Source organism: Mytilus trossulus, chromosome 1 (assembly GCF_036588685.1).
Source record: "Mytilus trossulus isolate FHL-02 chromosome 1, PNRI_Mtr1.1.1.hap1, whole genome shotgun sequence".
In the NCBI taxonomy this organism is placed as follows: domain Eukaryota; kingdom Metazoa; phylum Mollusca; class Bivalvia; order Mytilida; family Mytilidae; genus Mytilus; species Mytilus trossulus.
Genome location: NC_086373.1, coordinates 48,213,804 through 48,229,698, shown reverse-complemented (window position 1 = coordinate 48,229,698; position 15,895 = coordinate 48,213,804). Strand labels below are relative to the sequence as shown.

At 32.7% G+C, this 15,895-nt stretch overlaps 1 protein-coding gene and 1 pseudogene across 1 annotated transcript; both read left to right on the top strand.

The window, feature by feature from the left end:
• The first annotated feature begins 4,582 nt into the window (after positions 1-4,582).
• Positions 4,583-4,984, top strand: LOC134722490 (complement C1q tumor necrosis factor-related protein 3-like). The gene has a single exon (XM_063586148.1). The coding sequence runs from the start codon at positions 4,583-4,585 to the stop codon at positions 4,982-4,984; it is 402 nt and encodes a 133-aa protein (XP_063442218.1).
• A 7,349-nt stretch (positions 4,985-12,333) lies between these two features.
• LOC134708318 (complement C1q-like protein 3) lies at positions 12,334-15,453 on the top strand (annotated as a pseudogene).
• The last annotated feature ends 442 nt before the right edge of the window (positions 15,454-15,895 follow it).

Here is a 15,895-nt window from a genome sequence, read left to right as displayed (position 1 = left end):
AGGGTTTTCGATATCACAAACTAGTCAAAACATTTACTAAATTTTATCATCGGTATAAAGACATCATTCGTAAATATAGCTCAACATGCAGACTTCTTATACGTTCAGGTATTTCACATCCAATTTTTTATGGAAATATTCTTTATAAAGCACAAAGGTGTCAGTATTCACCTCATAAACTTACAAAACCTTTGAATAGACTTATTAAGAAGGGATATAATTACGATACTGTTGTCAAGTCATTAAAGATTGCATATTTTGGCGTTAATATTGAGTCACTAAATAAACTAAACACATTTATTCTAAAAACAGTTGTTGGCATGACACGGGTTATGTTCTTCTCATATATGTTATGATGGTATGATACTAAACCCCTTACGGGAAGGATTGTGCCTGATGTTCATATGATGAAATCATAATCTTTCAGTCAGTTTAATTGAAGTCTGGAGCTGGCATGTCAGTTAATTAACTGCTAGTAGTCTGTTGTAATTAATGTATTATTGTCATTTTGTTTATTTTCTTTGGTTACATCTTCTGACATCAGACTCGGACTTCTCTTGAACTGAATTTTAATGTGCGTATTGTTATGCTTTTACTTTTCTACATTGGTTAGAGGTATAGGGGGAGGGTTGAGATCTCACAAACATGTTTAACCCCGCCGCATTTTTGCGCCTGTCCCAAGTCAGGAGCCTCTGGCCTTTGTTAGTCTTGTATTATTTAAATTTTAGTTTCTTGTGTACAATTTGGAAATTAGTATGGCGTTCATTATCACTGAACTAGTATATATTTGTTTAGGGGCCAGCTGAAGGACGCCTCCGGGTGCGGGAATTTCTCGCTACATTAAAGACCTGTTGGTGACCTTCTGCTGTTGTTTTTTTATTTGGTCGGGTTGTTGTCTCTTTGACAAATTCCCCATTTCCATTCTCAATTTTATTAACTGTAAAAAAACCGACATTCCCTTATTAGCTACCGTTAATGCATTAATTATGCCCATTTGATTTAAATATAAAGTTCACCTTTCTCCGTCTTACCTGACTGCTTATTGATCATATTTGAAATATCTTCTTATGTTTCATGTGGGGCATAGCTGTCTTAACAACCACACAAACAAATCAACTGACTGTATGATTTATATATCAACTTTACTAGTAATTTATTGAAAAAATCACTTAAAAGACATGACCTACGTATTATTATTTATAAATGCCGTTGTTATTGCATTGATGGCATTGTACGTATACGTAAACGAAACTGAAAGTGGAATAGGGAACAATTCAGTCAAGCTTGATATAACAGGTAATGTTAACCAATTTCAAGACAAACAGTCAAGTGTGCATATGTTCAACTTATTAAAGAAAAATACATATAACTTTAATGAAGCACTTGGAATATCAAACATAACTATTATTAAAAGTATATGAAAATCACTGATGATAAAAAAAAATACATCTTAATATCGTTTTAATTTAAACTTAAGTCATTAAAATACGTCATGCAATTCTTGTATGTGTTAATGCAAGACTGACTTTGACATACATGAATCTATTTGTGGACACATTTTTTTTATTTTGACGTTTGGTTGCTGTTTGAATAATGTGTATTCAACAGTTCAGTTTTTTTTTTATAAACTTTGCCTTTGCAACTTGCTGCTTCGAATTCAGCTGTTGGCAATTTTTTTTTTTTTTTAATGAACGATATTTACTCTTCTTCTAATATTATATATAAGTAAACAGTGATTTGTGCTCGAGTGACGGTTATACATTCATTCAATTTTGTCACTGAGTATCAATTTTATTTGGACTCACTGCAAATATCATGCGAAATCATAAGACAAAAGAAAAAACCCTTTGCGTGGAGGGTAGGGAGCAAAGAAAGATAAACACACTGAAAGTAAGACGGACGGAATGTTTGACAACATGATGTCTTGTATCTTTATACAACTGATACTTCCATATTCGAAAACCTGTAGGTTTTAACCGTTTTTTAGATTTTGACCCTTTGTGTGTAACAAGTACAGGTCAACTTTACCCCACCTCTTTTGTCTGGCATTTAACAATGAGAAAACTTTTTACCCAGCTATAAAGACCCGAATATGTGAAACATTAAATGTAGAAAACTAAAGGCATAATTTATACAAGACAATCTACGAAAAACCATAATGACAGAAATGAAACAACCACAACCTCTGAATTACAGGCTCATGACTTGGGACAGGCATATTATTCTTTTGCTGGGTTTAAGGAAGCTGGCTTGTCATGTTTTGGAAATTTGGTCATAATTTCGGAGTCCTCTGGTTTTATCCATTGGAATGCATAAACAAATTTTGCCCGGTGACCCCCATTTTTCTTTTTATAATTCTTTTACATGTATAATTTTAAGCTGTCTGTTAAAGTCTTTTAAAATTTTAATTACTTTCTAATAGTTTTTGAGGACTTTAACTTGTCAATGATAAAGCTATGAAAAGTCAAGAGAGAATATTTTCCCGCCAAAATTTCAATGGCTTAAATATCGAAAACGAGCACGGCGACCTATATATCATTTTTGCTCTATGAATTCCTTTATTAATCCTCTTTCAATATAAACTTGTCTTTTGAAAAGTTAATTACTTTGAAACTGAGAAGCGAACTCCCTTAAAAGGAAAATAACTCCTTTCAGGGGAAACATAAACGGTTTCAATGATTTCAACCATTTTAATTCATTTTACTTTTAGCAATATCAGCCATGTTTGTTGTAGCACTGATGGCCATGTACGTATACGAGGATGAAAGCAAAATGTGGACAATTTCAGCCAAGCGCGATTTGACAGGTATATTGTAATTAGGTGTAATACAATTCAGGGATAAATAATAAATCGTAAAAGTATTACACTTCTTTTAAAGGCTGTGGGTTTTTTTTTATAAACAAAACATATACGAAACGATCGCGAGGGAACCAAAGTTTACAAGGACACAAATGTATAAATTGTGGAAATATATGGATATCACTGATGATAAAAGGAAATATATATAAACATCTTGAACATATTTAGTCATGAACATATGTCAAACAATGATTTTGTTGTGTTTGATACAAGGATTTGACTTAAGTATACAGATATACTTTGGTGGATACATACTTTTTGGTTTTTTCGTTGCGTTGGGTTGATATCTCAATAATGTATATCGTACCGTGTTTTGTATTTATAATATTGAAGAGGTGAAATGTCAATGTATAGCTGATAGAATACCCAATTTAACAACAAATGGCAGATCACTCATTATGCCCAATATCTTATTTCTTATTATCATATATATTAATTGATTACATCATTTATTACTATATAAAAAAAGAAAATAACAATTTATAAATTTCAACCTTTCAATGCGCTTTTCTGGGTTAACTTTTATCAGGAAAGCTCGAAGCCGAATATTTGGATACCAAGGATGTATGCATAAACAAAGACACATGTGAGATTTAATATTAGACCATTAAACCTTCATTTTTTTAACATTATTTTATTGGCATTACGAGTCTCATGGATTAAAACCTTTTCAGTTGGCTACATTGGATATTGAATTGCAAACAATAAACCTAAAAAAATTAACTTTCAATGAACAAAACCTACTAAATCGTGCAGTGTCAGTTACTCTGTATTTAACAAATAAAAAGATATGAGAATCAAGGAATAACAAAACGGTTTACTGGAGAATAGAAATTTGGCTACATATTGATTGCTCCCATCCGTCAATAAAACTCAGAACAAAAGAGACGTTCTTTTAACTGTTAGGGATGTATAAATACGGAGCTAAGTCCAGTCGGAAAGTATACGTAAAATGCGAAGCCTCGTGTAGCATGACCTCCTCTGCACGATTATGATCGCTTGCAAACAAGTTGAGGGGTCATTACGTTGCCTGCTTCGGTACAAAATTTCTTCTCCTATTCGTCTTGTCCGTTTTTTCCAATAGCTTTCAGAGTGTCCATCTTTCATCCCGGTCGAATATAAAGGCAAAATCTATCTATGTTGTTATCATCCTGAATAAACATGAAATGTTGAACGCAAAGCAAGCAACAATCAATCAAAAATGTAAGAAAAACATTTTCCGGTGGTCACAAAAACGTTCTCAAATTATGAACTGAATCGTAGGGAGTGTAAACATTAAGACATTGTTATTAATTCGGATGTCTCCATGGTGTAGAGGGGACACTACTTGAAAACCCATTTTCAAAACAATTTGCTGTAACGACCTAATAATTTACATATATAAATTAAACAGAAAACCACTTTCTTACTTCTGATGTGTATTGATGTTAAATGGAAAAAAACATGGTTACAAAAAAAAACTCACATCAAGCGCTTACCAATTTGCAGTCAACGTTTTTAACGTTTTGTTAGAACAATAAGGTGTTTTGAGAAAAACAATTGAAATAATAGTACTGTAATTACATTCCAAATAAACGTATTTTGTAATGTTTACTATGTAGTCTTGCTAATTTTGTTTTGTAAAAACTCATACTGCATGACAGATCCTTTCATCAGGGAATTGGATGAAAATACTTCTAAAGATCAAAAGATTCGTTAAGTCGGAGACGACCAAATTATCATATGAGGAATGATTTCTTTACCGGGACAAATCCAGCATTTTTCGCAACAGAAAAAGAACATATCAATTTAGGCAGTAATACGATCGTCAAGTTTGATACAGTGAAGACTAACATTGATAATGGTTATGACGTAATAACTGGAGTTTTTACCGCTCCACGTGCAGGAACGTATGAATTTTCCGAGAATTTCATCTCTGGTAATACTAATTTTCTTGAACTTAACTTGATGAAGAACAATGAATTTATTGTAAGAGGACACGCGGCACAAGCTATGTCAACGGCTGGTTCCCTTCGAGCTATCGTCGAATTAAATGACGGAGACCGGATATACATAAAACATCCTCGAAGTTCAGGAGTCCTTCATGGTGATCATTATTCAATGTTTTCAGGACATCTTATTTAGCACAAATGCAAGAACAGAAAATCATGAATTGATTTAATTCAGCAGTTAATCAATGCTAAAACGCCAATAAATGAATGTCGTTACGCACATCACATACTAAAGCATGTTTATCTATTGTCATAAAAAATCATAATATATCAAATAAAAATTAGTAGATTTAGCTAACCGAGTCCTTACATTTGAATAAAGTAGCATTCATTTTAGTGGAAAATTGTTTTAACGTTAATTTAGGTCTAAAAACAAATTGTTTGCTAGATCCTCTTTGCGATTAATGTAAGATAACTCTGGTTAATTTTCCCAACATTTAATCATTATTGGGAGGTAACATAATTTGGTTTTCATTTATATTCTTTTTCAAAAAGATTAAAATGATTTATGAAGGTTGCAATCGTAGTTTCTTACTAGAGTTTGAAGTTTCTGAAATAACATGGTGCTAATGGTGTTCTGTTTTTGTGTTTGTGCGCATGTGTATCTTCATTTGAATGTCTGCTTCATTTGAATTATGAAATAATTATTTACCCATATTACAACAATAAATGCCTTATACCATTATGCGGCTTAAAAAATAAACAATTACAGGAAAATATTGATGGATATTTCATTCCACTCTGGGCGCTTTTTGTCTTCTACTTTCTCGAAATTTCAGATATCTCATGGTCATCTAATTGTGATTTTTTCAATAATGTTTGGTCCCAATCATCTACTTAGTATCACAAAGTCTTGAATTTTCATTGGTTCTCTACTTGCATTAATCTGTCTGTTTATGGTTACAGCTCTTATTTGATTTAATGGGCTGCATTGGATAATTGCAATCTCCTTGCTGTCGTCGTCAATATTGTGTGCATCATTATGTGTATGTTGGTTCAGACAGGATGTACAAGGTACTCGGGATAGGACATCTGCATTAGTATGTTTCAGGCCAAAGCGGTGAATAACATTCAGATCATAGATACCTAGCTCCTGTAGCCTTGCAGTCCCTCCTGTATGTTTTCAGCCAACGGTCTGCAGCATTGTCTGTTCTTAAAAGTACATTTTGATCGTATAGATATGAATGACAATGTTTTAAAGCTAAAATGGCTACAATGAGTTCTAGTTATACAATAAGATTGTTCATGCCTTGATAAAGCATTACTCATGGTGACTGTCACATGTTCCTTTCCTTCGTGTTCTTGTGAAAGTTCAGTACCAACAACTTGTTAACTGGCATCATCGTTTAAAATAAAAATTTTACCTGGTACAGAATAAGCAGGGATGGGTGACGTTGTAAGTACCACTTTCAGGGTCAGAAATAAGTCTTCAAACTTCTCTTTCTTGATCAATTTTACCCCTTTCTCTCATATTTTATTTGATGGGCAGGATAGTTAGGGCAAATCATTCCACAAATCGTCTGTGATATGATGCTAGGCCTAAGAAACTACGAACATATCTGACAGTTTTTGGGACTGACCAGTTTTTTACAGATTCTTCTTTTCCTGGTTCAGTGCTTATAACTTCTTCTGATACAATAATACCGAAGAATTTTGCTTTCTTTTGGAAAATATCTACATTTTGAGGGTTTGAATATAAGATTAACCTATAAAAGGCGTTCAAAAACATGGTCAAGTCGCTTGACACATTCTTCAAATGTGGATCCAGGTACTATAAACTATAAATTCCCTCCATGTGAGACCCCTAAGGACATCTATTAAACGCTGAAAGGTACTTGGGCTGTTGCACAAACCAAATGGCATTACGACGAATTGGTTCAGACCTTGACTGGTTGAGAAAGCTGTTTTCTTTCTGTCGGAATCCAAACGCTCTACCTGCCAAAATCTTGAATTTAAATCCATCAAATCATATAGTTCAGATTTGGATAAAGCCCCAAAACAGTCATCTACTCGTCTTGCTGGGTATGCATCAACTCTGGATAACTGATTTAGGGACCTGAAATTCACACATACTCTTGTAGTTAGATCCGGCTTTGTAATTAGGACTAGAGCAATATGGATGAGACACAAATAGATTATACTTATGAAGTCTACTCCATATTACATACAAGTAGATATACTATAATAAGATTATGAGCAAGCATGTAAAGCGAACAATTTCATTAAAATTAATGCGAACCATAAGTAAACAGGATAAAAGAAAAAGAAGAATAGAAAAGGAGAAAAGAAAAAGAAGCAAATCATATTTTTCTTTGATGATCACTAAGGTTTGATGATCATCATCGTCCGTACCAGTAACAACAGAAGTAGTGATATTATACCTACGGAAATCTCTGCTTTTCTGTATCACTGACATAATTAAAAGACCTAGGCATGTCTGAAATTATAAGGTTTGATAAAGTGTGGACCAATAATGGAAACCAGTATGACCCGAATACAGGGGTTTTTCAAGCACATCTTAATGGTGTGTACCAGTTTTCGTTTACTGTGATGTCCAGGTATGGGAATCATTTGGAGGTACATTTACGGCAGAATGACACTCGTCTTATTGCTGTATATCCGGGCACTGTTTATAACGAAGGGACGGCAAACATGGTGTTGAATCTAAAAAAAAAAAGAGTGACAGAGTTTATGTTCAATGTGGAAAAAAAGTAAAAACACAAAAATATTAAACTTCGAGGAAAATTCAAAAAGAAAAATCAAAAATCAAAAGGCAAAATCAAAAGTCCAAACACATCAAACAAATGGATAACAACTGTCATATTCCTGACTTGGTACAGGTATTTTCTAATGTAGAAAATGGTGGATTGAACCTGGTTTTATAGCTAGCTAAACCTCTCACTTGTATGACAGTCGCATCAAATTCCATTCCATTGTCAACGATGCATGAACAAAACAAACATACTCAAAGAGTAAAAATGTCAAAAATAGGGGTACAGCAGTCAATATTCTGTTATCATCTTAATATCACTAGAACAGCAAGTAGTGCAGTATCCATTTATTCAGGCAATGGTTCCTGGTACAGCATGTTATCTTGTTATCTTATACATGCTTCAAAATAAAACAGTTGTTTGACAAGTGTGTTGCCTATATAACATGGTCTTAAAAAGTATAGGATGTTGTAAGCCATTGTGTTCTTTCCACTAAAACATCAAAATGAGACGTAGGTAAAAAGTGATTATTATCTTTTAATTATTTATAATTGTTACAAATTCGATCCCAGTGTCCAGCTTACCGTCTCTTCTTAAAATTAGCTACAACTTTTATAGACTCTGAGCTATTAAGACCTTTAACGGAGACCGTAAACAATACATCACATGCGGGAAAATTGATTGAATAGGATTATCAGTTTTCTTAACAAAGCTTGTTTGTTCTCTTCGCGGAATTCGGCTTCCTCCATCAATAAAAACTGACCGCCACGAACTCGCACAATAGTGCTGAAAGTGACGCTTAACATCAATCTATCAATCGACATATTAAATGTAAAATATCATTCTTATTTTACATAATTAGAGTAAAGTAGGATATAATGCAACATACGCTGGTTTAAATACTACTCAGTAAGAAAATGTTTTTCTTTAAGCAACTGACACGTTTTATCGAATGTAGGACAGAGAGTCACAGGACAAAAAGTCACGGACAAAAAGTCACAGGACAAAAAGTCACAATATATTTTTTCTAATTATTTTCTTTGAAGAAAAACTGCTTATTTCTACAAAAATTATTTGTATTTTTCTTGAACTATTGTATATAAACCAACTTTGTAAGCAAATTTATCAAAAAAAAATATCAAAGATGATCAAATAATTGTTAAAAAAAAATAATGTCAAAGTGGCTTGGCACTTAAATGGCTTCATGGTGCCAAGAAATATATCGTTTGCATGATTAAAATTAAATAAATCTTGATTTTTCAAGTATAATGACACATTTCCTAAACTTTAATATGAACATATGGATTAAAAAGTAAATGTTTCAAGACATTTCTCTTATATATACAAACAATTGTCAACAAATTATTTGTGACTTTTTGTCCTACTAAATTTGTGACTTTATGTCCTGTGACTTTCTGTCCGTTTACCGTTTAATCTCAACATTTTAGTGTGCGAAAGGTAATTGCTTTCTGAATTCGAGTATTTACTACATCTTGTGCTACTCTTATTAGATACATTGTATTAGAAATGTAATTGATTTATGTAATTTAAATAGGGAGAAAATTGAGAAGTTCCAAAACAAAAAGAGAGTTCTGCCTTTAGTACATTACTGACAAATACAAACGTTCTTGGTGCAACCGAAATTGTAAAATTCGACAAAGTTTTGACAAACTAGGGACACGATTATGACCCGTATACTGGAATATTTCAGACGGCTATTGAAGACGTGTATCGGTTCTCCTTCACAGTAATATCAAGGAGGGAAGAATTTATGTATGTTCTCTGGCAGGATGAAAACCGTTTGGTATCTGTTTATAATGAAAGAACGATTAATATGGTGTTAAATATGAACAGGGTCGAGAGAGTGTACGTCAAAAGTAGCGGAATCGGACATGGGTACATGTAAACAGGCAAAGATTACTGGTACAGCATTTTTCTTGATTTCTTATACTAGTACATACAATTAAATAAATAATTTGTCTAGTAATGAAATTGTGTTGTTGTTTATAGAAAATGGCAGGCTTTATCTAATAATTATTTCTTTATATTTATGTTAATATTAGTTGTCTTTGTCTCCATGCTGATTCTTCTCCGACAATTAATGAAAGTAATTTTTTTTAATTCCACTAATCATTTAAAAGTTATGATAATACTTTGAAATAAATGATAAAAACGAACCAACTTCACAAATAATACACGATTGTTTTAAAGTATATATTCTAAGTTCTGACGTTGTTTATCATCTTAATGCCGTGTTGTAGTGTTTTTTTATTTGTCTTTGTAAATTAGTATATTTACTATTTAGTTTATTTTTGGTAATAATCATTTGACCTGGCTCGATGGATGTGCATTCAATATTTGTGTTTTTGTGCTTTGGCACATTTTGTATTGTTGTCTTTTATTTTTGCAAATGTGCTTTGTCTATTATGCTTTTTGTTTAATTTTTTGTTGTTGTTGATAAATTTGTATGTTTTTTTTATAGTAAGTAAGATTGTGACACAATGTTGTCTGCATTGCACCTGTTTATTGCATTTTTGCCTACTAGTAGTATAGATATAAGAAAATGTGGTATGTCTGTTTGTTTTCTTTAAATGTTGTTGTCAAAGAGATGGAATTTTTTTCGAGTGTCAAACAAGTAAGATGTTTACCTACCTATAAAACCAGGTTTGATTCATAATTTTCTACATTAAAAAAATGGCTGTACATAGTTAGGAATATGACAGTTGTTATCCATTCGTTTAACGTGATTGAGCTTTTGCTACTAGTATGACATTAGGGACTTTCCGTATGGAATTTTTTTCAGAGTTCACTTTTTTTTACTTTTTTTTTTTATTAAACTTCTTATTTGTGCAGTCTACATTAAATGTACTATACCACTTCATTGAAAGTTGGATCCATGTCTTTCAAATACTAAGGTTTTAGCTTTTATGGTGAAAGTAAATCTAGTAAAGCGCTACTGACGCACGAAATTTAATAAAAGTTATTTTCAGTTAAACGGATCGTTATCCGCCGCTTGATAAATTCGGTGGATCACGTATTGTTTATGTATTAAATAGATTAAAATGGAACGTTTTCTACAGTAAAAAAGTGAATAATTAAAATAAAATTGAGAATGGAAATGAGGAATGTGTTAAAGAGACAACAGACCCGACAAAAGAGCAGATAAGAGCCGAAGACCACCAATGGGTCTTCAATGCAGCGAAAAAATCCTGCACCCGGTTGCGTGCTTCAGCTGCCCCTAAAATGAAGTACATTTGAAAAACACGGGAAGCAGAATCTGCTTACCCTTATAAAGCACATAAGATCACCATTAGTTTTTTTTGTGTAGACAAACCCTTCACCAACAATAAGTATTGTGTTTCTATCAGATCCAACGCTGGTTTATTTCAAACATGATTTTGTATTTTTAGGAGCGTTTTAGTTATATTTTGTTTTCTTTTAGTTATAATATAATTACATTAAATGTGTGTGTCATCATAATACTTTAGTTCGATTGGCTAACAGCAATCTTGCGTCATTCTGACATTAATCGTCATGTCAAAATGAACTGTATTTAACATTCATGATGACACACGTTTCCACAATAAAGTGCACAGGTAAACAAAAGAAAAACTTGATAGGAATCATGTGCTTTCATGATCAGGGCAAAAAAATCTAATTATAAATATTTAATGTTTCTTTTATTAATTTCATATGCTTGTAAAAGCGTTGAATGGGTGTACATTTAGAATGAAGCGATTTCTCGGTTCATACAAATTTTACTTCGGTAAGCGCTTTTACACTCAAATGAACTTCCAAAAAAGCATTCAATTCTTAATTCAAACTTGACAAATTCTGCAATTTATTACAGTTTGTGCTGTTTCAATAATCAAACGACAGACAAGACCCAATTATAAAAAGCTCAAATGACACACACGGATCTAATATGTTGTAAATAAATCAACATTGATACCAGGTTTGAAATTTTATATTTACGCAAGAACTGAAAATGGAAATTGGGATAGTATAATTCATGTGGATAATGGTCATACCTACATACAAGTTTTGCGGTTTTGGATATTTGCAATATGAAATATTACAAACTACAACGAATGAATCAGTAGAAAATCTGACATATGCTTTAAGATAGTTATCAAAGGTACCAGGATTATTCGATATTCTATTCGATAAGTTGTTGGTCGGATCGTTTTATACCGAGCGACAACACAAGCAGATAGCCGACCTAAAATCATGTTTCAATTGCTAATAATTGTTATCAGAGAGGAAATGTTCGAAGTAGAGGAATCTACACAGCGTTAGTTATGAAGCGATAATCGAACAGCAGAAAGACAGACATGATTCAATAACGTTGTTGTTAATTAAGGATGATCTTGTTTTAGAAAAAAAGGCGTGTATTTGTTGTTTTTTTGGGTTTTTTTTTGTTGTTGTTGTTTACTTAGGGTTTACAATATAAAGGGTCCGTCTACAAATTTGTTCGTGATTCACTGTAAAATTGGTCAATGGAAAAAAATAGATAAAAATTGCGAGGCGTTAAAAATTCTAAACAAAGGACTTTATGGATGTATTTGAATAGGTCTACCATTGACCAGTTAAGTCATTTCAAAATCTATCAGGAATGAAAGAACTCTACATGCTACCTTCTCATTTTCGTGATGAACCTTTCGTGACAAAAGTATATTAATGATCAAATTACAACAGCTGTGTAAAAAAACCTAGATATAAGTTTACCTAGTATATACTAAACAGTATATTGTGAACACTTGTGTAACCCAGTGGAGGTTTTAGCGTTGCACCATGAAATTGACAATTACTCTGTTTCTATTCGTTGCAGTTTGCCATCTGATATTGGCTGATCATGTTGACGGACGCTGTACTTTTAGTAAGTATAATTTAGATTTTTACTTTTAATTAACTTTATGCTTGTTATCCCTTTATTTCGTGAGTTTATACAAAGCGATTATGTCATACATGATATGGCTCATTCGTTTACCTCATATAAGCTTCTAGAAATATCATTGGTTACTAGCGAACCTGTGGAAACCATGTATATTTAAAATAAGGTCAGTGGGTGTGGTTTATTTGAAATAAACAGTAAGTAGTTGTTTTTGTTTTATAAGATTCTTATTGCTGCATTTGTTTTTGTATAACATATGCAAGTATAAAGTAAAATCACAAAAATACTGAACTCCAAGGAAAATTTAAAAAGGAAAGTCCCCAATCATATGGCAAAAACAAAAGTTTAAACACATCAATCGAATGGATAACAATTGTCATATTCCTGACTTGGTACAGGCATTTTCTTATGCAGAAAATGGTGGATTGAACCTGGTTTTATAGCTAGCTAAACCTCTCACTTGTATGACAGTCGCATCAAATTCCATTATATTGTCACCGATGCGTGAACACAACAAACAGACACAACAGGTAAAAATGTCAAAAATAGGGGTACAGCAGTCAACATTGTGTTATCATCTTAATCACTATAAAAACAACAAATGTAACGAAGAAGCATAAAAAGGCATGCATCAAAATTAACATCCTCATTTTGCTTATACTATTCGATTTTATTTATCTATGTAAAATGCACCCATAAAGGATGGAAGGTTTTAAGTACTGGTGTAAAATTGCGTGTTTGAAATTCGCACAGGTAGAGATTGGACAAAATATGTACTTTAATTGTTTACTTTTGCAACTTGTTACTTGGATGGAGAGTTGTCTCTTTGGCACTTATACCACATCTTCTTATATCTAAGTACATTCGTATTTGAAGAATTGCAAGTTGTTCTCAATCACCATGGTGAAAGTTGACTTCTGATGTAAGTTAATATTGTTACCCAATGACACTTAAAGCCAAAACACATCTTAAGCTTAACATACTTTTAAGCAATAGTTACATATTTTTTTCAAAATGCCAAGCTTATATATATATGCAAAAAGAATAGAAAAAAACCAATGAAAGATCTATCACCTAAAGACAAAAAAACATGTATTTTCATTTAAATGGAACATCGCGAGTTGTGTATCTGATAATTGAAATCACCAATGAAGTGGACGTTCAATTGTTAATAGTTAGTTGTCAACAACCTTAATATCAATTTTTCAATTTTTTGGTTCAATGTTGTTCGCTCACTCGAACTGAAACCTTCGACTAAAGCTAAATACAAATAGTTTTACACGAAACTAACATTGAAATTTGTCATTTGTATCGACAATCTCTATTATGTTTATTCCAGAGTGTTCGTTGATTGAGGATATTGTAGAAAAGATGTTGAAATCTAGAGGATCTGGTAAGTAGTTTTTGACATATTTAAACGAAATGGAATTTAAAAAAATGTTAATTAGATTTAAAATCACACATTCGCGAGTAGGATGAAACAAGAGCTATTTTAATTACCACTCATGTATGCAAGATGAAAAAAGACAAACTAAAATGTTTTATACCAACTCAATTCAACGCAATTTTAATCAATTCACTATTTTATCCAATCAAAATAATGGTTAACAAAAATTTGAAGTACGAAAAAGGACATGCATGAGCGTTCTGGATAAAATTTGAGCATTTATTGGTAAAAATCCACGAGCTTTATAAATGACGAGACTGGTTCGGGGCAAGATATCTTTTCTATTTTGTCCAATCAAGAACATAACTGAAAAAAATTGTGAAGTGTGAATAACAGCATTCATGGTACACTTGCTGATGTTGCAGCAACCTGAATAGTTAATATATAAACATTACCAAACAAATAATAAAGAGCTGTATTACAGTAAATAGGGTTCGAGTCGAATAGTCATTGACTTATAAGAATGCGTGTTCTTGTTTTGATCTATGACTCTTCTTTTAAGTTATTAGAACTAGTAATTGAATTATGTAGCAAGTGAAATAGGGGGAAACGTTAACTTGTTTACCGTACTAAAAAAAATTTTTGTTAGCCTTTTGGTCATGAATGTTTGTCTCTAATATTTAATTAACTGTGTATTTGTATTCAGATATCGCAGATCAAATTTATTCGTTCATTGTGTAATCATACGTTTTTTGATTGAGTTAAGTCTGCCAATTGATATTTTATCGTATGTTTTTATATGTTGTGATGTTATGCTATTGTTTCAGAAAAAGGGAGAAGGTTTGGGCCCATTAAAACGTTTAATCCCGCTGCAAATGTTTGCACCTGTCCTAAGTCAGGAATCTGATGTACAGTAGTTGTCGTTTGTTTATGTAATATATTCGTGTTTCTCGTTTCTCGTTTTGTTTATATAGATTAGACCGTTGGTTTTCCCGTTTGAATGGTTTTACACTAGTAATTTTGGGGCCCTTTATAGCTTGTTGTTCGGTGTGAGCCAAGGCTCCGTGTTGAAGGCCGTACTTTAACCTATAATGGTTTAATTTTTAGATTGTTATTTGGATGGAGAGTTGTCTCATTGGCACTCACACCACATCTTCCTATGTCTAGTCAAGATATTTCTTTTCCAGATAATTGCAGACTTCCAAAACCCAAAGAGATTCCTGCCTTTATTGCTTCACTAACTGATATAAAAGTTCTTGGTGCAACTGAAATTGTAAAGTTCAACAAAGTTTGGACAAACTGGAAACGATTATGACCCGAATACTGGGATATTTCGGGCACCTTTTAAAGGCGTGTATCAATTCTCCTTCACAGTAATGTCAACCATTGGGAAGCAGCTATTGGTTTATCTCTGGCAGAATCAAACCCGTTTGGTATCTGTATATCCTGGTACTGGTTTTAATGAAGGAACAGCTAATATGGTGTTAAATTTGGAAAAAGGCGACAGAGTATACGTCAAATGTGGCGGGAACGGATATGGATATATTCACACCGCCAAAGGCTATTGGTATAGCATGTTTTCTGGATATCTTATACATGCAATTAAATAAGTCTTACGATGAAATATGGTTCTTATTTATCACCGAAAGGCAGACTTTCTACTTCCCACAGACAATGACATTCCTTAAAATAAATGCTCGACTTTTTTCAAACAGTTAAGTCTTGTTTTCCGTTCATATACCTAAGAGAATCCTATATATAGGGTATAAGCAAACTAAACATTTTTGCTCTTGTCCCAAGTCAGAAGCCTCTGGCCTTTGTAAGTCTTGTATTATTTTTGATTTTAGTTTCTTGTTTACAATTTGGAGTTTAGTATGGCGTTCATTATCAATGAACTGGTATGGTCTAGTATATATTTGTTAAGGGGCCAGCTGAACAACGCCTCCGGGTGCGGGAATTTCTCGCTACATTGAAGACCTGTTGGTGACCTTCTGTTGTTGTCTTTTCCATGTTCGGGTTGTTGTCTATTTGACACATTCCCCACTTCCATTT